Source organism: Sminthopsis crassicaudata, chromosome 3 (assembly GCF_048593235.1).
Source record: "Sminthopsis crassicaudata isolate SCR6 chromosome 3, ASM4859323v1, whole genome shotgun sequence".
Taxonomy (NCBI): Eukaryota; Metazoa; Chordata; class Mammalia; order Dasyuromorphia; family Dasyuridae; genus Sminthopsis; species Sminthopsis crassicaudata.
In genome coordinates, this window is record NC_133619.1 from 414,933,035 (window position 1) to 414,957,924 (window position 24,890).

At 33.0% G+C, this 24,890-nt stretch overlaps 1 protein-coding gene across 1 annotated transcript in view; it reads left to right on the top strand.

Annotated features, from left to right (window-relative positions):
- TMEFF2 (transmembrane protein with EGF like and two follistatin like domains 2) overlaps positions 1-11,194 on the top strand; it is a 291,352-nt gene extending 280,158 nt beyond the window's left edge. Inside the window, exons 8-10 of the mRNA XM_074302820.1 lie at positions 1,110-1,233; positions 3,285-3,443; positions 10,800-11,194. Coding sequence (XP_074158921.1) covers positions 1,110-1,233; positions 3,285-3,443; positions 10,800-10,896 — 380 coding nt within the window. The 3' untranslated portion in view covers positions 10,897-11,194. The remainder of the gene's footprint in view (positions 1-1,109; positions 1,234-3,284; positions 3,444-10,799) is intronic.
- The last annotated feature ends 13,696 nt before the right edge of the window (positions 11,195-24,890 follow it).

Here is a 24,890-nt window from a genome sequence, read left to right on the forward strand (position 1 = left end):
TATTGTAGAAATACAGTAATTTATTCCATCTCTTAATCACTGCTGGCCAGTTTGTCAACTGTGATATAGGACATGGGTCCTTTATTGGAATGGAGAAAAGATACAATTCTCTAATGTGTTGGGTTTGGTCTTCAGAAATGTGGCATTCCAGATTTATTACATCAATCTCTCATTCTGAGATATTTAGCAATGTCAGTAAAAGTGAAACTCTGCTGTTACAAAATCAGTGCTTAAGGAGGGGGAAGGGGAAGTCTCTACAAAAGTAAAAGTGCCCAAACTTTTCATTGTTTCATTACATTGATAACAAAGTAACTAAAGTGTTTTTAATGAAAACCAGTAGCATAGCTTTGGGTAGATCATTTTAGATCTGACCTTTTTTTTTTTTTTTTTCTTATTAGCTTATATTTTTTATAGTGCCAAACTACAATATTTAAATATATTTATTATCAGCCTTCACCATATACTTTGCAAATGCCAGAATGAAAACTAACTAAATAAATCATAATAATTATTCTTTGTTTTTAGTAAAAATAAAAAATGCAAGGATTCTAGCAATCATTAAATCATTTGATGCATAAGTTTGGGAGAATGCATTTATTGAAATTTTTATTTGTTTTGAGAAACATTTATTTACAATTGAGTAATCTCCTCCCCATTTTGTCTCTCAAATTCCCATAGTTAGAAAGTATCAAGGCATCACAAGCAATTTAATCTCAGAGACATTATGTTGGGCTCTTGAGAGGCAGAAAAATGGGTTCTTTTCTTGGGTTATTTTATGATCAATGTACAGTCTCTTTAAGCCAAATTAAAGCTGTCTGACAATTCATAGATACATTACTGGCTGTTAAAGATGTAGGAGATTGCATAAAAGCATGAAAAGTACTGGATAATTTCACATCTTCATCACCAAACACAGTTGGGGGGATTAACATTATTTGAATTCTTCCCCTCCTCCAACACTTACAAACCTTTTCTTAAGAATGTCTTGTTTTATTCTTAGCCTTTAAAGAAGTTTTGCCTTGAGCTTTGCTTCTCAGTGCACATGACTTGATCTTACCTTGCCTTAAAAACATATTTATAGGGACTTGCTTTGTTATCTGTTTTCACAGAAAATCCTAACAAATTAGAAGAAAGTGCCAGAGGACTCTACATTCCTTGTCCAGAACATTACAATGGCTTCTGCCTGCATGGCAAGTGTGAACATTCAATTAATATGCTGGAGCCATCTTGCAGGTAACACTTTTCTTCTGAATTTTTAAAAATTAGTAAACCAAAGATAAAAGGGATAAGGTTAAATTCAAGTATTTTGGTGCAGGGACATCATTCTGCTTTTGTGATCTTTGGCAATTATTATGCCCTAAATTAGAATATTCCCAACCACAGGCAACCTACCCCACCTATCAAAGATAAGATAACCACATAAATCCCATTAATACTAGCAGAAATCACATTGTTCATCCTTTATTCCATAGTATGTATTTGTCCCTGGGGCCATAGTGCACATTACTTTAGAAGAGATTATAGTTTTTTCTTCTTTTCCTCATTTTAGCTTTTTTTTTTCCTTTCTCTTTCTTTTTTTTCTTTTTTCTTTTGGCAAGGCAATTGGAGTTAAGTGGCTTGCCTCAGTTCATAGAGCTGTTAAATGTAAAGTGTCTGAGATCAAATTTGAATTCAGGTCCTCCTGACTCCAAGATCAGTAATCTATCCACTGTGTCACCTAGCTGCCCCTCTCATTTTTTAAGGATATCTTTGACCTTCTGGAATTAATCAATCTTTACAGAACTCGCAAGAACTAACCCAATCATTTTTAAATGTTGAGATTCTTATCATAACAAAATTGGCCATATGTCCAACCCAACATTGAAGTTGCAAGTTAGGTTCAGTACCTCTATCTGCATCATAAGCATTGTGAAGACGGCAATAATAAAAAAGAAAATAAATTATATCTTGATTTAAATTGTGATGCAGACACCAATTAATGAAATAGACTTCTATGAAATTCTCAGTTTTGTTTGGGTTCCCCCACACCCCCACCTCATCAAGAATTGTTTTAATGCTTCCCTTCAATAATTACACTAACCCCTGCCTCTTAGTGAAGTCAGAAAAAAAAGAATAACTGAGAGGTTACTCAGGTTGTTGTGCTTCTCTGTGGGAAAGCTGACATTATTGAACTATGTCTACTGCAGAAAGGGGAAAGGTCTCGGTCTATGTTTATAAAGAACTCAAAGAGGGAAGAGCTAAAAGAGAGTTGCAAAATCAATGACAAGTTCACCCCAGTGAATTACACTTTGATGTACATGGGTTTCTTAGCTTGTTACTAGACAGCTCAGTTCTAATGTATGAGTTGCCATCCTTGTGGTCCCAAGTGTGGGGTTATATTAGGTGATCAGTATTCATTCTCCTAGTTTGTTCTTCAGAATCCTATGGCCTCTATCATCATTACCTTTTAAAAAATATAATATGCACACTTCTCCCACTGCATTAGTTATTTTAAATAAGCAGTGATTGGTAAAGTATATGTTATCTTTAATGTTCTTTTACTGAGTGTATTTTCAACTTTTATTCAGGGCATAGAACTGGAAATTTATTATCCAAAGACCAAAGGAAAGTATCCCATTTATTATAACTTAGTGTCATCAGAAACAAACCTTTTCCCAAGTAATCATGTTGACATAGGTTGATTAAAATTTTAGTTAAACAACACTCATGGCTTACAGAAATATGGAAAGAATGACCATCCCCAGGCACCCATTGGCTTTCAATATTGTCTTCAAAGACAATTTTTTTTGGTCAGGCTTTCTCTCCAAGGAAACCAATCCTGAGAATATATTTTAAAAATTGACATTCTATCTACAGAAACAAAACAAAAAAAAAAATTTAAACCATCTGCAAAATAAACAATTGAGCACCATATTTACCAAGGATTTTTATGTAAGTATCATGAGACCTTATATTTGTGTGGGTGACATGTGCTGGTAATTTCTGCAGCTAGGGAAGCTAAGATTAATCACTTGAACTTAGACATTCTGAATTATAATGGTTTAATTTGACCACATATCTTTCACCAACGTGGTGAGTCCCTGGGAGCAGAGGGTCACCAGACTACTTAAAGTGAGATTGAAAAAATGGAGCACGTCAAAGCTTTTAGATCAGCATTGGGATAGGGCCCAGGGATGGTCACTGAATTTCCAGCCTGAGTGAAATAAGGATACACAATTTCAAAATAAAAGAAAACATCCCTGACTCAGCTGCCACAGTTAACTGGTTAGCATATCTCATTCTAGGTGTGATGCAGGCTATACTGGACAACACTGTGAAAAAAAGGACTACAGTGTTTTATACGTTGTTCCTGGTCCTGTACGATTTCAGTATGTCTTAATAGCAGCTGTGATTGGAACCATCCAGATTGCCATCATTTGTGTTGTAGTCCTCTGCATTACAAGGTCAGTAACTGTATTCTTTGATAGCAGGAAATAAATGGACTTTTTGTTTCTCTCTATATTTGTCATAATGGTCTAGATTACTGAGTCCCTTTTTGGATGCTACTGTTTCAATATTACCTCTCCAATTACATTCTTTTCAAGGTGATATACTAAGTATGTAATAGCTTAATAAATACTTATTGATTGATTTGGTAGGATCATTCAACAAATTTCAAATCCTTCTAACTAGACTATCTTCTAGTTCACATATCCCTATCTTTTCTAACATAATAGCATGAAACAGTGTGTTAAATACTATACTAAAATTTAATTATGTTTATAGCATCCTCTGACCCACCTACTTTATAACCCTGTTTTTAAAGAGGAAAATGATCATTAAATGTCTTTTATTTTAAATATAAAAGGTGTCTTTTAACCATAGAAATATAAGGGAATAAAACAGTAATCATGAAAGAAACTGAATAAACAAACAGATATCCTTGAGGTATAAAACAGAGCATATGTCTCCAAAATATAAGAACTGCTACCTTAAGAATAAATATAACTTTAGTGTGGATGGTCTTGTTTTGAGAGTGAGAGTAGGGTTTCAGGTCCCTCCTATCTGAAACATTAAATTAAGTGTCAGAAAATCAGAGTTCTGGCCCTATCTCTTGTCTTAAATTAGTCTGTGTGACTTTAGTCACCATGACACATCTCTAGAACTCAGTTTTCTAATTTGTAAAATACAAGTTATTGGACTAATTTGATTCTAATAGCCTATCTGTTTTCCCCAAAGAAAAGTTTCAAATAAGTTTTTGTCCAGGTGTTTTATTTTGGGTTGTTTTTTTTCCTAAGTTCACAAAGTAAAACTCATTTATACTATCATTGAGTTTGTAAACTTCTAAAGATAAATCAGAAGGTTTCCCCAAAAAAAATCTTTTCAAAAGAACAAGGAAATAAAAGAAAGCATCATATCTCTAGAAAATAAGAGCCACAATATATCTCAGTATCTGTGTTGTACCATCTGATTTGAGGACAAGTGTGACATTTGCTCTTGAGAAAGACAAAAAATGCTTCATAAATCCTCCTTTGGCCTAAAGGCTTAAAGCAAAAAATCATCAGCTAGAGCTTTCAGCTGCTCTCTAGCCAAGTTGAGTTCATCAACTGTACTCTCACTATTAGATGCCAAATAAGTCAGGGGATTAAATTAAAGTGGGTTTCAGAGAACACAAATATAACTCAAGAAACCAAAAACTGAGTATTATAAGAAATAAAAGAAAGATAGTAAAGAAGCTGATAGAAAACTATAAAACCTGGCTTCCTTCAAGGGACTCTAATTTTTCACCTATAAACAGTAACAGTATTTATTTAAAAGCATTAATATTATGCTATTTGATAGATATTGTTCTATAAAATGATATCCATTTTTTATTTTGCATATTAACCATCCTAAAATATATTTGAGTAAATATTTCTAAATCTAGTATCAACACTATGATCACTTTTTACATAAATTCATATTTCTGATATGCAAGATTATCTAACTCCAATGGGATTACAAAATTACATGATTAGACATTCTTCCTTTTTTTGCATTTTAAATATTTATCATTTTTTCCCTTTTTTTAAAGGGGAGAGAGCAATTTAAGACTTAGTTCAGCATTAATATAAATGGTCTTTAGACATACCTACAAAGATATAAATTATCTGTGCAGTGTAATAGAAGGACATGATCTGGCTGGTTTTAACCCTGGTTCTGCAATTTTTTTTTGTCTTGTGACCTTGGACATGTTTGATCTTTTGGAAATGAAATTGCCTTGTCTTTAAAATGAAAATATTGTACTAGCTGATCTTTATGGTTCCTTCTAGCACTAAAATTCTCTGATTATATAAAAAAAAAATAATTGTTTCTAAGTTACTTAGGAAGGTTTCTTTTTTGCTTATTCCTAAAATCAGACAAATGTGAAAATCAAAAAATGAAAAGTTTTTCTAACATGAAGACAGAAAATTATAATTAAAATCAACTAATGTAACTATCATCATTACATGTCAACTTTAAAATAAAGACATTGAACTATGTGATTTCTAAGATGAGGCAATGTACTAGGTGAGGATATAAAGACAAAAAGGAATGCATCATTGCCTGACTACAAGGTGCTTCCATTCTAATGGGGCTACTCAATATTTCCATAGACAAATAAATACAAAGCATATAACAAAATCATCCAAATGTTTCAAAAGGGAAAAAATATTGAAAATTGAAGGATTAGGAAAGGTCTCATAAGAGATGTGGCACCTGAGCTGTATCTTGAACCAAATATCCCAACTCATTTTTGTTTTTTGTCTTGAATGATTTCACTTTTTTAAAGAGTTTTTTTTTTTTTTTACACCTTTCACTTGCATTCATGCAAGTGGGGAAAAATGAGTAATTAAGGCAATTACAATCCACTTTCAGTTTATCCTCAGAAAGTTTTTATGTCATGAACTTATTCTATAGACAGCCTACAGTCTCATTAGACTTTAGCATCAAACATTTAGAGCTAAACTTTAGAATCTATTCCTTGAGACAGAAGCATGAACATTCACTTATTACCCAGCTTCAAACACAGACAAAAGAAAAGGACTTTTAAGCAACATATTTTCTATACTTGTTTAACCCCCTCCTCTAGGGAAAATATAGATCAGACAATTAATTTAGAACAATCAAGAGCTCTAAGAATCTAAAAAATTATGTTGTTCACACCCTCAGAAGGGACATAGAAAATAAGGAAAGATTGAGCAGAGAAGCAAAATGGGTGTTAGGCATTTTAATTGTTTTTTCCAGGCTAGTTCTCTATGGGACTACATTTCCAAAGGGCCAGTGATAGGAAGTCCCAGAAATTACAGACATTTGTGTTCATTCCAAAATGTGACTGAACTCCAACATAGTTTTGTCATTACTGTTGTTATCATTTGACTATTATATTTACTCTACTTTATAAGTTTAGACAAATTAGAGCTAGTATTAACTTCCAAATAACATGATAGTTGTTTTAATACACATGTCTAGCAATGTGTAAGATATATTTAGACCATCGTTTGCTTTTGATCAAGGAAGGGAATAAGTTTTTATGTAATTAGTGCCTACAATGTGTCAGGCATTGTGCTAAGAACTTTACAAATATGATTGTATTTGATTCTCACAACAGTCCTGCAAGGTAGGTACTATCATTATCCCCATTTTATAATTTAGGAAACTAAGGCAAATTGTGGCTTGTTCAGGTCTTGACTTCAGGTTCACTCTCTAGTCACCACTCCACTTAGCTAGAAAACCAATAGGACAAATAGAGATTTTGTTGTTGTTTATTAAAAACTATTTTTTCTCCTTTGCTCTCCTACAAGATCTATTCAAACTACTATGACCAATAGTCAAAAGATTTTAAATTTTCCCCAAAACTTTCTAATTGACATGATATACCAAAAGTGCTGCTTTTTATGACAAATGATCCCCATCGATGGGTTCAAATCTTATATTTTTAGGTAACCTAGAACAAGTCATTTTATTTTTCTGAGTTTCTGTTTCCTCCTTGGGAAAATGGCAAGAGTTACATGAGACTAATTCACTGATTTCCTATCTTTTCAAATATAAATACCCCTTTTTAATATACAAAAATTTTGCAGACCCATATAAGATATGCCAGAAAATACATGACAATAAAGGTAAAAAATTCAATAATGAATGCTCTCAACTAAAATTGTATTTTGCATGTAAATATATATATACATATATATGTTATATATGTATACATGCATAAAATATGGAAAATAGTAACACCTATGCAAGATATTCTTTTTTTTCATTCCTGAGAAGGTATAATTAATCATTTCTCATACCAAGTCATACTGATTTTTTTTTTCTTTTTCTTTTCTTTTGTTTTTTTTTTTTTTTTTTTTTCCTGAGGCTGGGATTAAGTGACTTGCCCAGGGTGATACAGCTAGGAAGTGTTAAGTGTCTGAGACCAAATTTGAACTCTGGTCCTCCTGAATTCAAGGCTGGCGCTCTATCCACTGCGCCACCTAGCTGCCCCCTTGATTATTTTCTTGAAACTAGATAAAGATGAAGATGCCAATGCTAAGTAGCATAAGGATTCCTGAAACCTTGCAATAAATTTTCAAGACTCTTCTCAGACCTTCAGTTTGTAAGCCGATGAACTAAACTGTCATTCCAGCTAAAGTCCTAAGATACTGTTTTTCAACTCAATCTCATCATTTAAAATATATATGTATATATATATATATACTCTAATATATAGGTTATATATCTATACATGTATAGATATATAAAATTAAGTAAAGAAATCATCAAACTTTAGAGCTCTTCCTTCTTTTCACTCCTTACCTCCACCCAGTTCATAAATGGAAACAGGAAGGTTAACTGAAATATTAAGAAAAGCCAGAAGTAGAATTGATAATTGGGTCTTATGTGCTTTGTTCCTGAGAAATGTGCATCCTTTAACTCTTTGGAGTAGATTATTAGACAACTGCTTTAGGAATACATGCTGTTTGTGAGTTAATAGCCTACTGTCTGAAGCTTTTTGTCACCCTTCTGATAATCTCAGTATCTTGTTTTAACATCAGTTATCTCCATCTGATTCACATATATTCATACAATACATATATATCACATATTACTAAATATACATACACACACAAGCACCCTATCTCGAGAATCTATAAAGGTCTTTAACATAGACCATGACTGCCAAATAATACAGATAACAATTTTACCTGTAAATATTTTTTTTAGAAACCTATTACTATTGCTTTCTTTTCTGGGACCCAGACCAATCAATATTTAATTTTATTTACTATTTAAGTTTAGATTTCTGCTATTAGTAAAATCCCAATATTTTAAAAATGTTAAGCCTAGTTATTACCAGCAATACTATGAGAAGAGATTTATTCCCAAGATTAAAATGGATTTGTCTGTTGTTGTTGTTATTGGGGCTTTTTTGGTTTGGTTTGGTTTTTTTATTGGTACACATCTGTAGTACTCCAGATATTTGAGAAAAAGTGATTTTTCTTGAAAAATGAACATATGATTTGTTCATTTTTTATTTTTAATTTTGAAATAAAATGGATCATTTAAATTCTTTAATATCTGGATAAATAAATGCTTTGGGGAAGGGAGGAATGAGGGGTTGTATCCAAGACAGATCCCAAAATGGATGGCCTTTTTTCCAAATTAAAACAATTCTTGGCCCTCCTTCCCTATATTTTAGTTATATGAACAATTACTGGCAAAACCTAATAGCAAAAAAGGATTTTGTTCTACAAAACACTTATATGTCATTGTAGATGGTTAATGGTAAGGGTGTTTGTTAATCTGGTATAGATTTGTTTTTAAAAATAATCTAATAAGGGGCAGCTAGGTGGCTCAGTGGATAGAGCACCAGCCTTGAATTCAGGAGGACCTGAGTTCAAATGTGGTCTCAGACACTTACTTCCTAGCTGTGTCATCCTGGGCAAGTCACTTAACCCCAGCCTCAGGAAAAAATAATAATAATAATAATAATCTAATAAAACAAATACTTTTTTTTGTCCTCCAAGACTTTTTTTAACTGCCTTTCAGGAAAGCACTTGATTATTTAGACCCATTTTAGTAACTAAACTTTGAAAACCATAAAGTTATAATTTTTAAAGCCATAAGAAAATTAAAGATAATCCAGTCTGGGCTTTTCGTGTCACACGCAAAGAAACTGAGATCTAGAGACTTTAAATAATTTGTCCAAAATCTGAGTTACTGCCATTTTTCCTTTCACTCATGTTATACATAAATGGAATAGAATGGAACTGGATCTGTGATCTCCTTGTTTGTCTCAGTTTCCTCATAAAATGGAAATAATAATGATAATAATAGCACCTACCTCCCATGATTCCTGTAAGGGTCAAAGAAGATAATATTTATAAAATACTTAATTCAGTGTCATAACACTTAACACAGTAAGTCCTAATAATTATTTGTTTCCTTCCTCTCATATCATTTCTTTTCCTCTTATGCTTCAGTTTTCTCTCCCCCTTACCTCTTCCCCATGACTAATTTACCATTGCATTTTATGGACCCAGAATTTTCAAACTATATAAGACATTGGTGGTTATCTACTCAAACTCCTTCATTTTACAAATTGGGGAATTGAGACTTAGAGCTCTAGAAGTAGGCTAATAACAAAATATTTTCTTCCCAACCTATTCAGAAAAAGGTAGTACATATACTATCACCTCTATTTTATGGATAAAAAGAAACAGGTTCAAGGAGATTAATTGACTTTCCTTTAAAGGTATCATAGAAAGATGAAATTCTAGAGTCTGAGTTCAGGCCAATGGTTTCCCCGTAAGGTCTAGAAACAAGCTACAGGAGAAAGGGTAGTTTTCAACTTTGTCATTTTGAGATCCCAACAAACTGAAAATGTAATTCTAGTAAAAATAATAATAATGGAAATAACTCAAATTTATATAATATTTTATAGTTTACAAAGTACATTCTTCCCATTTTACAGATGAGAAAAAAAATGACACTCAGAGGTGATATAATTTATCCAGTATAACTGTTGCATTTCAATAATAAAATTAAGGTCTACAAAGGAGTTTTAGAATAGAATTTTACCTATTACTTCCTGTTGTTATTCTGTTTGTACATTACACTAATTCCTTCTGGTTGAAGCTAGAGGCAAAAACATAGTGATTCTGAGATTCTGAGTCTATTCCACTGACTGTTAGCCTTATTACAGAACTGTGTATATGTGTAATAATTGGCCCAAATTGAATCCCAAGATCATTCTAGGAATTCACAAGGGGAAATTAGGTTGAACTAAAAAATATCCAAGAATCTTATTTTTTTCTTGACTCTTTGAAATTAATAATGTACATGTGTGTATATATATATATATATATATATTCATATATATTCATATGTATATACACACATATATATGTGTGATTCATCAAAATGACTTTAGTAGCATGATAGCATGATAGCATGAATAAGATACTAAAATTATAAAATATTCAAATATGTTAAGTCATCAGAGCTCTTTAATATCAGTAAGAAAATTCAGAGCATGTTGTTATCATGCTGAGTTCTTCTTTATGGCCAATAAATAAAGAATTCAGAGGTTCTGTAAGATATGAGGCAATCTTGTTGCTTTCTAGCTTCTGATATTTATTGAAATCAGCTCATACCTCCATATGCAAAGAAAGGCAACAAATCAAGGATCCCAATTACTAAAAGACTCCTGTTCTCACCTAAAATAGCCAGAGCATTTCTGTGTTATTCTACTGTGTGTTTGTGGCCAGAGCTTCCACTAACTAGATATCTATGAATTTTTTCTCACTCTTCAGGAAATGTCCCAGAAGCAACAGGATCCACAGACAGAAGCAAAACACAGGCCACTACAGTTCAGACAACACAACAAGAGCATCTACAAGATTAATCTAAAGAGCGCATGTTTCCACAATGGCCAGACTACAGAGAGAGCTTGGACTACACAATTCAGTATTATAGACAAAAGATTAAGACAAGAGATCTACACATGTTGCCTTGCATTTGTGGTAATCGACACCAATGAAAACATGTATTACAGCTATATTTGATTATGTATGGATATATTTGAAATAGTATACATTGTCTTGATGTTTTTTCTGTAATGTAAATAAACTATTTATATCACACAATATAGTTTTTTCTTTTTCATGTATTTGTTATATATAATAAATACTCAGTGATGAGAAAAAAATGGCATTCTTAAATTTGCTGTATCTCATAACTGTGTAGAGGTGGGATAGTACAATTTGTACAATTACTAGTGTTTTATTGTACTGTAATTCTTGTGGCAGAATTGGAGTTTATATAGGTCTCAGGGACTAGGTTTTGAATGATTCCAAGATCAAGGAAAACTCTGGTTATTGGAAAAGAGAAAAATAATTTACTTTATATCAAGTGCAGATAAAATATTTCAGATCTTTGAAGCATCTCTCTTTCATCATTTCCCCCCCTCTGGCCTTCTAGTTTCATGCCTAGAGCACGGAACACTCGGGTATAGAAATTAAATCAAAGAAAAATTAGAAGTAGAAATGTTTGATAACTCATGAAGAGACTGGAGGGAAAGATGGCTTTCATTTGGGAGAGAGTTTAGTAACTCCCAGCCAAGAAAAAAAAAAAAAAAAAATGAAGAAAACATATTCTGGGTGACCTCAACAAGTTTTATCTCAAGGGTACTTAAAAGTAGCAAAAAAATTTTTTTTACTTGAGCCAAATTACCAACCAGAAAAAAAAAAAAAAAAAAAAAAAAAAGTTAATGTTAATCTAAGCTGAAACTTGGGGTTGGTAAATGGTAATAGAAGCTAAATTCACAAATAAATATTTTATAAAAATTTTGTGAATTAGACTGCATTCTTATTTGTAATGGAACTGAGATTGTGGTTATGCTTCATGAAAATAAGGAAATACTTTGAGTTTATTCATCTGCTGGATGAGATTTTAATGTCATAGTATCTGAAAGGTCTCAGTGGGAACAAGCATTGGGGTTTGGCTTTTTGTTATTGTTTTGAACTAATGATCAGACATTCCTGCTTTATTTTTTAATATCAATAGGAATTCTCAAGAATAAAATGTAAATAAAAGATCAGATAGTTTACATTATTGTTATTTAGCCTTGAATTCCATAATTGAAGCTAATGAAAACTTCTAAGCAATATTTCTTTTATTTGTCTCCTACAGATGACCTCTCCTTAGTCAGAAATAAAATCATACTCATGTACTTAATAAATTACTTCCTCAAGGAACAGCCACAGAAAATAGTACTAAGTAATTCAATACCTTTTGAATACAAACTTCAATGAAAAAAAAAAATGTGTTGTAAAGAGTGATGTTTAAGATACTTGTTAAAATATAAATAAAAATGACAACTTAATAACATTACTTAGGGGTTCCCAAACATTTCCAAGTCACTTTAAGAAATGTGAGGGTTGGCACCAACATTGCATTATGTGTGTACATGGCTTGGTCCTTTGTTATTTAAGGTAAGGAAAAGTTAGCTTCTATTGCTCTACAAAGCATTTTGTTTCTTTTTTCTAAGGCTGTGGCCTCAATAGGACATCAAGCAGTCCTTTTCTTACTCCAAAGGCAGAACTGAATGCAGATTTGATAAGCTGCAAAAGGCTCAAAAGAATAGTGCCCCTGATGTTTACTTTAAAAATGAGAAGTTGCTTGCATCAACAATTATTGAAGAACCATTTTGAAATCATATTTTACCTGGGAATCATAGACTATTAAAGAGGAAAAAAACTCTACATGAAATCATCTAGTCTAGATTCTTCATACACAATTCAGAAGTTTCTTCTATGGCTTATATTGGAACAATTTCTGAGAAAGGAAGGAAGGAAGGAAGGAAGGAAGGAAGGAAGGAAGGAAGGAAGGAAGGAAGGAAGGAAGGAAGGAAGGAAGGAAGGAAGGAAGGAAGGAAGGAAGGAAGGAAGGAAGGAAGGAAGGAAGGAAGGAAGGAAGGAAGGAAGGAAGGAAGGAAGGAAGAAAGAAAGAAAGAAAGAAAGAAAGAAAGAAAGAAAGAAAGAAAGAAAGAAAGAAAGAAAGAAAGAAAGAAAGAAAGAAAGAAAGAAAGAAAGAAAGAAAGAAAGAAAGAAAGAAAGAAAGAAAAAGAAGGGAAGAAGGAGAGGGAAGAAGGAGAGAGAGGGAGGGAAGAAGGGAGGGAGGGAGGTTGGAGAGAGAAAGAGAAGGAGAGAGGAAAGAAAGAGAGAGGAAGAAAAAAGGGAAAGAAGAAGATAAAAAATATCTAATTCATATTTTTCTTTTTTTTTTCTTAAACATCACCTTTATATATGAATCTATCCTTCCTCTCTTCGATACCTATGAAGCTATCTCTTGTAAGAAAAATTAAGAAGAAAAGGAAAAAAAAATACTCAGCAAAACTAACACATTGACCATGGCTTATAGCATATGTAACATTTGATTCCCATAATCTCCCATTTCTATAATGAAGGTAAGAAATGCACTTCCTCAACTCTTCTCAAAGACTAAGATTAGTTATTATAATCACACAGCCATACCTGAACACTTTCAGGAAAGGAGAACTTGCTACTTTATAAGGTAGCATATTGCATTTTCAACTATTATTATTATTGAAAATCCTTCCTTACATGGACCCAAAATCTAGTTACATTCTTATCTAATTTTTTCCTGGTTCTATCCTTTAGATAAACACAGAATAAGATGACTCTGTTCCATATGACAAACCTTCAAATATTTAAAGACAATTATGTCACCCCTGATTTTCTTCTCCATGCTAAAAATTGCTTTTCTTCCATCTCTACACAGTTTCTAGATCTGTCATCCCATTATGAAGACCCCTAACTAAATATATTTTAATCTGTCAATGTCTTTTTTATGGTGCTGGGAATTGGATGTGAAACTCCAAATATGGTCCAAATGATGCAGATATATCACAGATCTATACACCATAGTTAAAGCCAAATGATAATGCAAGCAGCTTGTTGACATAGCAGATAAGAGTACAGGGCTAGAGTCAGGAAAATCTATCTTCTTAGATACCTAGATAAGTATAACCCTGGGCAAGTCATTTAACCCTGTTTGCCTGAGTTTCCCAAACTGTAAAAAGAGCTAGAGAAGGAAATGACAAACCATTCCAGCATTTCTGCCAAGAAAACTCGAATGGCATTATAGTCAGAGACAACTGAACAAAACAAAATTTTGCATAATCTTCTTTAATCACTTATGTCACACTATTATATCAGATCATATTAAATGTAAAATTAATGTAGAGGGAGCAATGGAACAGGCTTTCTACCTTGAGAAACAAGTAATGAGAGAAAGGACACTAGCATCTTTCTTTATACGGCCAATTTTAAAACAGCAAGAACACAAAAAATTTTTTTTTTGTTCTTTAGCATTTCTGTATGCTTCAGATCAGTCTGGGCTTTAACTTTCCTGGCATTATTTTCACAGGGCCATACCACCTCTTTGTATTTGTCTTAGTAATGTGCCCTTCCTTTCACCTTTTGTTGATGTTCTTTTAAAATCTCAGCTTATCAGAGTCGCTGAGACAAAAATATCAGTTCTTTATAGCATCTCATCCCACACCAATTGTATTACTTAAGATCATACTTAATTGAATTTTAGTCATACTTTTTGATCTTAGAATCTCTGACTAGAGGATAAGACCTATCAATTTCTCTTGAACTTTGTGAAATTTCTTTTTTCATAGCAGAACTATTTCCACCATTCCTTTCCTTCATTATTAGGAATTCCAGAATGATTTGGGTTTCTAAGTTTTCTGCTATCTCCACATCAACAACAATAAATTCTTCCTTGTTGATCAGAAATAAATTCCTTTATGCTGCTTCTACCTTCAGAAAGATTAAATGACAAACAAAGCAGTCAAGAACTCTTCTTTTATCAGATTTAGACATCAAAGATTCCAAAATTTAAATCCCAAAACACAGTCCTATTTTGCCTCTGTTAGAGTTTTTTTTCCTAATACACATACTCATTTTTAAATGATACACTCATTTTTTAAAAATTTTCACTATTATTTTCATACAAATAGTCTAGATGATACTTTTACCCTACAGTTGAAGAAAACTTTGTGAAATAGCAATAATTTCTTAAAATAAACTAATTAATTATCTATTTTTGTCAGATTAACCTATCAGAAAAAATTGCAATACTGATTTTAATCTCCAGAACTCTTCTTATATTCATTAGTTAATTCCACTATTCACCAGGGTTTGTTAGATTAATTCCCAAGTACAGAGAAGATCTCATATTTGATTTTCATTGCCCTTCCTCTCTTATTATAATATTCCTCAGTTTTAAAATATTTCACTTCTTAAATGTTAATTATATTTTTCACAATTAAAAAAGAGTTATGTTGTTAAGATGCATAAAAGCTTTGAATTTGAACTTTAAAGAAGTCAATATCTATAATTCTTATACTGGTTATTTTTCCCTGCAGAATTGGAAATGGATGGTATTTTAATAATGAAATTGTTCTTGAAAAATCAGGGTCCCTCTTAAAGACTCACTCTAAATGCACCACTTAAGAAGGTTGACACCACAGGCTAGAAAAAAAAATTTCCTTAAAGCAATTTTTATGAATAATTTCACTATAAGTTTTACCCATTCCATTACATTTAGAGAGTTTCAAAAATCTGAAACTTTAATCAAGAGATATCTTTTCATATATATTGTAGACATATAATTAATATATGAAAATGCAGAGCATGAGATGTGGATTTTTTTCATTTTTATTTGCCTGTCAGACACCATATTAAAAGCTCTATGAAACACAGAACCAAGATTCTTCCAACCAAGATATTAATTCTGAAAAAAAATACAAAATCTCAAAATATTTACTCACCTATTATGTGTCAAGCATGATGTCAAATACTATACATATATAATCTTATTTAATCTTTTCCACAACTTTGAGAGATAGGTATTATTATTATCATCCCCATTTTAAAGTTAAAAAAAACCTGAGGTAAACAAAAGTTAAATGATTTGCCCAAGGTCACACAGCTAATTAGTGTTTGTGGTTGAATACCAGCTTCCATCTTACTGACTCCAGGCTGGAGCTCTATTCACAAAGCCACCCAGGTACTTCATTAAATCTGTTTAATAGTCTAAGTGTTGAGAACAGCCAGTTATATTTAAAAAATCACTAGATTCAAATTAGAACAACTCACTTTAAATCCTAATTCTACCACATACCAGCCATATGAGCTTGGCAAATTATTTGATCTCTCTGAGCCAGCATTTCCTCATTTATGAAAATGAGGATAGTCATAATAGCTCCCTCACTTCACCATGTTGTTTTGGGGATCAAAAATCAGCATAGCAATTTTAAATTGAGAAACACTATATAAACACAAACTATTATCATTATATCCTTTGGTAAATGTTACATGCAAATATTATACAAGTGACCTTGGGACATAGTAAATTATTTCCCTGAATGATTTACCAAAAAAATTATAGGGAACAAATAATGTTCAATAGAAACCATACAGTCATATAATTGGATAGCAGTTATCTTGGTTCAGAAAAACTAACAAAATAATACAAGCAAATAATGTCCCATAGGAATTATGCAATCATAAACCTGGTCAGTAGTCCTCTTGTGTTTTCTCAAGTTCATACCTATCAAATTTTCTCTATTGAATTGATAATTTTGATTTTAGGAAAATAACACTAACAGAATTAGTGAGGAATATTTCCACTGAGAATTCCCTAAAATGACTTCAAAGGAATTATGCTCAATGATGAAATGGGAAGGGGAGAACAAAACATTTTTCAAGGTCCCCCATTGAAATGAAGCTTTTAAATATCTCATATAGTGAATAAATCAATGTTCTAATTATACCAAATGTGGACAGCTGACAATGGATAGACCAATGAACCTATAATCAGAAAGACCTGAGTTCAAATTTGACCGAAGACACTTATGAGATGAGTGGCCCTGGACAAGACTTAGGTCCTCATTTGTAAAATGAACCCAAAAAGGAAATGACAAATCCCTCCAGTATCCTCACAAAAAACAACAACACAACAACAGTGATCATTAAGAGTCAAATGGCTGAAAAATGACTAAACAACTAATTGTATTATAGGACCAGATTTTTAGCTCAAGGACTTGAAGATAGGAGTCCTTGAGAGGTCAGTCAATAGAGATCATTGAAACATGATGTCAATCAATTAATTAGTCAATAATGAATGAATAAACATTTACTGAGACCCTACTATATGGCCAACACCATGGTAAACCTTGGGAATATAAAAAGATGCAAGACATACTCTGTCCTCAAGTTGCTTATAGTCTATTGGAGGTGTGTCTCAAAAAAAATTTTTTTAAATCAGAAGTTTAAAGGTAGAAAAATAGATTCTATAAAATAAGAGTATATATATATAGTCTTATTTGTCAACCTGTTGTAATTATTGATACTATTTCATTTTTGAAAATAATAGATGTTATGGCTGATATAAAAGTAACATGATATCCCCAATTAGGCCCCTGTATCAAAAAAGCCATTAACCTCTTTCCCTGACTTGAGTCTTCCTTCTACTCCATTTTTTTTTATCCTTAGTGCTTCTAATTACTCTATATCTTTTACAGGTATAACAGCTTTAAAAAGTCAATCCCACAATATGCATTAGTGAAAAGGTGCCAGAAGTATCCACCAGTGACAGCTTCTTGAGAAAGATGGGCACCATATCTATTCAAATGTAACCCTTATGTGGACAGAGATTCTGCCAAAGTCCTATTCAAATCTATATTATATTGATTTTCAAATGATTATGAGTCTTTTCAATAGCAATGTTTTTACTCAACACTTGAGCCAACTATTGTCTATGTTGTTTTTGTGGAGTTTTTTTTTGTTTGTTTGTTTGTTTTCTTTTTTTGAAAGAGGGTAGGATGAGATGGACCAGTTTTGAAGGTCCCTTTAGTAAGACATTGCACTTAGCTCTGTAAATTCATGACTCTGGCAACTACCATTGAAGAAACTTACACAATCAATGTAAACCATCCCTCTTGAACTTAGAATTTTAAGAGAATTGCTTAGAGCAATGTTGTCAAACTTAATTTGAAACAGCAGCCACCATACATAGGGATCTCAGCAGGCTTCATATTGACTGAGAAAACCACATATTAATTTTATCAATATTTTATTACATTTTTATTTATTTTTGTAATATATTTCCCAATTACATTTTAATCTGGTTTGGTAAGGAAAGCCATGTGTTTCATCCTTTTGGCTTAGAGCAAAAAAAAAAAGTTTAAATGACTTATATAGGGTCATTCAACCAGTAGGTAGGACTTAAACTCAGACTTTACTGAATTAAAAACCAGCATTCTATCAATCACACTACAATGCTTCCTGCACCAGTTTTTACTGTTGCCAAAATGCATTAAAATAAGTTACAGTATGAATCATCTTAGCATAAATATTTAAGATATTTTCATTCAATTACTTTAATTTTCTACATACACAGCATTATGCATATGCATCTATAATACATCTCTATGAATATAAATATGACATAATAACATGAAATGAGGATGATTTTCTATCAGACATTTTCTTCATCCAAATGAATATAGTTTTTCAAAGTAGTCACTTTAAAAGGTTATATATTTATTTGTAACCTAGTAAGTGGATGAATGAAGTATTTACTCTGGGCCAGGTACTGATAATACAAATACAGGCAGAAAGACAGTCCCTGCCCTCAAGAAATTTGCTTTCTAAGAGCTAAAAGGGAGCATGAAAGAAGTACCTACAAAAAGTCATGGCAGAGAAATTCTGGAGAGTCAAGTACAGCCTGGAGAATAATGAAAACATGGCAGGCCTAGGTGTGCCTATTAAATTGGAGGTTTATGTAGAAATCAACTAACTAAAGGAAAGGGTCACTGAAGTACAGGGAGATTCCAGTACAAGAAGTCTAGGAGTTCAATGAACTTCTCTTATGTAGATATTTTTATGTCAGGGTAAAGAGAGTCCAGAGAATCAATAATACAGTCTAGAGTATAATGAATTAAAAAATTAGGGAAATAAATGTATTAAGTCCATGCATTTAGCACTGAAGACACAAATACAAATCAACAAATCAGTCTTTGACTTTAAGGAATTTAGATTCTAATAAGAAAAGACTATATTCAGTAGGGATGGCCAGGAAATGATATATTAAATCCAGGATTTAGTAAAATAAGATATGTATGAGTGAAAGAAGGCTAAAGTACAGGCTTGGAGATGGTTGGAAAAATGACCTGTTAAATCTGGGGAACAGCATAAAATAAAGTGAAAACTTTATGAGAGCCCATAGTCTCAGAGATAAGAGTTTGATTTTTGGTGATGTGGCCAGGAACTGGTACTATCATAGCCCAAAATGTTTCTGGAAATTCTCTTTTGAAATTTCTTTTGGAAACACATTACAAACCACACACACACACACACACACACACACACACACACACACACACACACACACACACACACAATACATTATTTTCTAAATGTGTGGGGTCAAAAGTAATATTACTCAGATAATCATTTTTTATGCATCTGACTGGATGATGAATGACTTTTGTCTGCTTCCAAAAATCATCTCCAGTGCTCAAAAATCTAAAAATGGGGGCAAAGCAGTCAAAAATGCTAATGTGATTTTAAGATGAATTAATATTATGCTGTCCAGAATGTGAAAAATTATGATCCCACTGTACTTTACCCTAGACAAATTACATGTGCATTATGTTAAGTTCTAGACACCACACTTAAGGATAGAGACTGACAAACTATAGAGTATATATTTTCAAAATGCCTACTGTATGAAAAGCAATAGAGATACAAAGATAAAGATAAAAACTAGTTTCTGCTCCTAAGGAGCTTATATTCTACTAAGAAATTGTACCGTGTGCATAAAAAAGTGAATACCTTATGATGAAAGGTTGTATATACATAATTATTTACATGTTGTCCAGACCCTCTCCCCCATTCCCCTTGATACTGTGAGACTAGGGACTGTTTTTGTTTTTTTTTTTTCCCAATCCCTAGTAGTTAGCACAGTGCCTGGAACATAGTAAGGATTTAATAAATGCTTGTTGTTCACTTGGGTATGAGAAAATACTAACAGTTTAGGAGTTGGGAAAAGCTCAAGAAAGGTCTTATATGGGATATATGCTAAAGCAGGATTAAGAATTCTAGAGTTAACATGTATTGGTCGACCTGCCATCTAGGGGTGGGGGAGGAGGGGAAAAAATTGGAACAAATGGTTTGGCAATTGTCAATGTTGTAAAATTACCCATGTAAATAAAAACTATTAAAAAAAAAAAAAAAAAAAAAAAAAAAAGAATTCTAGAGTTAAAAGAAAAGACAGGATGTCTTCCAGATAGGAAGATCAATCTGGAAGAAGACACAAAGAGAAGATGGGAAATGGAAAGCCACACATTTTGGGAACCCCAAGTAGGCCAGTTCGGATGGAATTACATGCAAGCAAGTAACAAAATTTTCCTGAAAAGGTAGACTAGAGGTAGATTTAAAACCAAGTTGAGGGTGTACTTTCTCTTAGAGACAACATAATGGCTATTTTCAAATACATTAAGACTGTCTTGAGATTTTGCTTGTTTTGTTTGTTCTCAGAGGGCAGAACTAGAATGAGAGGAAGTTTTATTTTATGTAATGAAAAAGCCCCTAAAAACTAGAGTTTCCTGAATATGAAATGAGCTTCTTGAGAGATAATAAATTCTTCATCTAAGGAAATTGTCAAGCAGAAGCTGAATGATAGTTTGTCAAGGAAGTTGAATAGAGATAAGAATTCTCTTAGATTACATCTGAAATCCTTTCAAATTCTAAGATTTCATGAGTCTTTAAAATTTACCCCCCAACTATACTGCATACTCTGAACATAATGCTAGAAGAAAATCCTTAAGAATCTTTTGGTATTAGACAAATAAGTGAGTTACCTCTCAAGGTTATTATGATGAATGACCATACTTACTTGGATTGATCTGTTAAAAAAAATTACTTCATAGTGACACTTCTAGGACACATAGATTTGCTACACCAATGTACTTCTATGATATCGATAACTATAATAGGAATATCTCCTGAGAACTTTATTCTTAAATCTAATAGCAAGGCCTTGAATTTACTGACAAAAAGTAAGAGAAGAAAATGATTCAGTAGTAAGAATCACATTGGAGAGTTTGTTTATTTAGTATTTCTATTCTACCTATTTCCAAAAGAGGCTTTAAAAATTAAATACCATGTAAAAAAAGATAATTGAAAATAAAGACATAATCTAAAAAATTAAGAGGTACAGAGGAATCTCAGAGGTTACTAGGAATTTCACATGGTAGTGTCAAATTGACTGCAGTTGCTACTTAATTCAGCACTAAGCATTAGGGGTCTTGGTCAGTAATGTTCATTTGGTTTTTTTAGTGGATTCTGGTAGAGAAGGAAAGGAAGATTAGGGAAAAGTATCTCATATAGAGAGCACAAAAAGACATCTATACAAACAAGGAGGATAGAGTGGACAGAGCAGCTAACACTAACTTTAATCTCATCTCAATTGTGAAAGAAAGTGTGTGTGTGTGTGTGTGTGTGTGTGTGTGTGTGTGTGTGTGTGTGTGTGTGTGTGTAAAAGAGATGGGGAGAGGGAAGGAGAGAAAGAGAGGGAGAAGAGGGAGAAAGAGAGAGAGAGAGAGAGAGAGAGAGAGAGAGAGAGAGAGAGAGAGAGAGAGAGAAAGGGAGAGAGGGAGGAGAGGGGGGAGAGGGAGGGAAAAAGGGAGAGAAAGGGAATGGGAGAGAGAGGGAGAAAGACAAAGATACACAGAGAAACAAAGAGAAGGGGGAGGAAGAGGGGGGGAAGGGAGAGAAAGAAAGGGAGAGGGAGAGGGAGTGAAGGAGAAATACAGTTGTTCAATAAGAAAATAGGAGGGAAAGGGGAGAAAACGGAAAATTAGAAGGATGGTACAATGAATGAGGAATTAATATAAAATACAACAAACTCAAAGCAATTACAAAAATATTTATGGCACTTTAGAGTTGGCAAAGAATGGGAATCTGAAGGGTTGTCCATAAACTGAGGAATAGATAAACAAGTTAAAGTATATAAATGTGATGAAATACTATTAGATTTATAAAAAATTAAGAGATGCTTCAGAGAAACATGGAATTTGTATGAATTGATGCAAGGTGAAGTGAACAGAATCAGCTCATTTAAACAATGTTAGTAAACAATATAAGTAAAAGGAAAACAATATAGTAAAAGGAAAACAAATTTGAAAGAATGAAGGATTCTTATCACTGCAATGACCATGAATTCATAGGACTGATGATAAATATGCTGCTGATATAAATATCTCCTGATAAAAAGGAGAAGTACAGGTACAAAATGAGACATTTTTGACATGGTAATTATGGACATTTGTATTGATTATTTACATATGCTTATGATGCTTTGTTTTTCCTTAGTTCTCACTTGGGCAGGACAGGGGGAGTTTGTGAGTATGGAAAGAAGATTTTTGCTGATTGAAAACAATAAAATATAACTTTTTTAAAAAACTAAAGATAAAGTTGACTGCTTAGCTAGGATGGGGAGAGAACAATATGAAACCTCTTTGGATGACTTATAAAAGATACTCAGTTAAAGTTTAAAACTTCATATTCTTCTTCTCCACTTATAACTCCCCTTGCCAGTGGTATTCAGAAAAAGATATCCTTTCAGGGGAAAAGGTTGAATCATGTTTACTGCAATTATCATATTTATTGTGAAACTTAACACGTGCAGTGCTGTTATTCTTTTGATGTTCAGCAGGCATACAAATGTCAGTCACTCTTCCCTACCTTTATTTTAGGGAGGTAAATTATTTCTTACCTTTACCCACTCCTAAGAAGGGAAATACTCTTAGTGCCTGCTTTGAATACTTTACAAAAGCTCTATCAATTAAAATTCAAAGCAAATTATAAACACCAAAAAAAAAAAAAAATTTAGGAAGCAAGAATAAGTCTCCTAAGGGAGCAGAGTGGAGAGAGACATCAAGCTCAAGAGACCTCAGGAAAAAAGTTAGGAAAGGGAGAGAAAAGAAATGAAAATGTGTTTGATGTCTATAATCTGGATGGATTTCAGCAACTGCAGAATCCCATCTGAGAAACCATTTACACATAAATGCTCAATGTTACCTTGGATCCTAAACTCAAGACTCCATGATTACTAACTCTCTGCAACATCTATGGCCGCCAGTCTCCCGTGGTTTTTTTTCCTTGGCTTCTTTATTTCTCTATTCCAAAATTTCCAAGGATTTAAGAAGCTAAATGAATGTGAGTCAACTTTTTCTATCAATTCTAAGGTCAGGAAAAAACCCTGGGCAGTTGGGTAAAAAGAAGATTTTCTGCCTGAAGGCAACAAGTATCCCTCTTTAGTATCCTTTTTCCCAGACAATATCTGGAGGACCACAATGGTCCCAGACACTGGAATGTGTGTGTGTGTGTGTGTGTGTGTGTGTGTGTGTGTGTGTGTGTGTGTGTGTGTAGCTACTAATCCAAAAGATAAATTGTACAAATTAAAGGATGACAGAATAAAGCTTAGCAAATCAAGTGTAGTGAAGGAAATCTACTTCCCTTATTGGATCTCAGTTTTATATACTTATAGAAAAGTAATGGATATATAATAGAAAAAAATGAGATATAATTATGCTAATGAAGTCCTTACACTATCTATTCACAAAGGGTTACAAAAAATTTCTCTAAAATTAGAATAGGGACCTTGCCCTAATATTGGTTATACTCAAAAACCAATAATCATAGATACAATTGGTACCATTTTACACAGCACTTGAAGGTTTGTAAGACAAAAATGTTTAATAAATATTTTTCTCATTATGTTTTTCTACAACATTTACTGAGAGGTGGGGTGGTATTATTATCCCCCTTTTATTGATAAGGAAACTGAGGCACACAGGGTTAAGTGATTGTCTCAGAGTCCACAGAGCAAAATAAGTGTCCTGAGGTTAGATTTGAAACTGAGGCCTTTGTAACTTCAGACTCAGTACCATATCTACTACTACTCATTGCTGTCTTTACAACTCTAAGTCTGAAAATCTTCTCTCATTCAATCATCTGCTATTCCTTAGATGAAAGTTTGAGGTAAAAAAGTTTCATGAGGTGAAAAGTTTCTGAGGTTATAAAGTGAAAATTTTGGGGTGAAAATTTCTAAAGGCCCTAGTTTGAATCCCCAATGGAGCTGCCCCCCAGGGCCCCACTGCTTGTCTACTTCACTGGAATTGGCCTGGAGGTATCTATGTTCATTCAAATTAAAGTTCAGCCCCTAAAGGCCCTGTCTTTTCTGTGGCCTTCTCAATTTATTTTAGGGACAACTGCTTTTATCCTTTTTTTTTTCCTCTTTATTCATTTTGTGTCAATTTTCTGTCTGCTTATGGAGGAAATCTGGAGTTTGGAAATTTCTGATCTACTCTACCATCTTACCAGAATTTTACCTACCAAGCCTAGAGACAAATAAGGTTCAAGGAGCATTTTTGTGTAGTGTAACCTCTCAACTTTTATCAGAAAAGCAGCAGGTAAGAAGAGAATGTTTTTTCTTTCCTTCTCCCTTCCCCTATCAGTCATGGTAGCTTAGCTACTGAACCAGCAGGAGACTGTGCAGCAAGCAAAGAGTAGAAAGAGACAAAGACAACCTAATGAGGACCAGGAAGCAGCTTTAAGCATCATGACCTTGGCAGAAGAGAAGAGAGCCAACTGTAAATTCAAAGGAAACATTAGCCCTGGCAGGTGGTAAGTGAGCTAAAGAGAGAAACAGGTCCCAGAGATCCCAGCAGAGAAATCGGCCTAGTATAGATACTTCACCCCAGCAGGAATAAGCATGAGGTCTCCCTAGGAAAAAGAAAA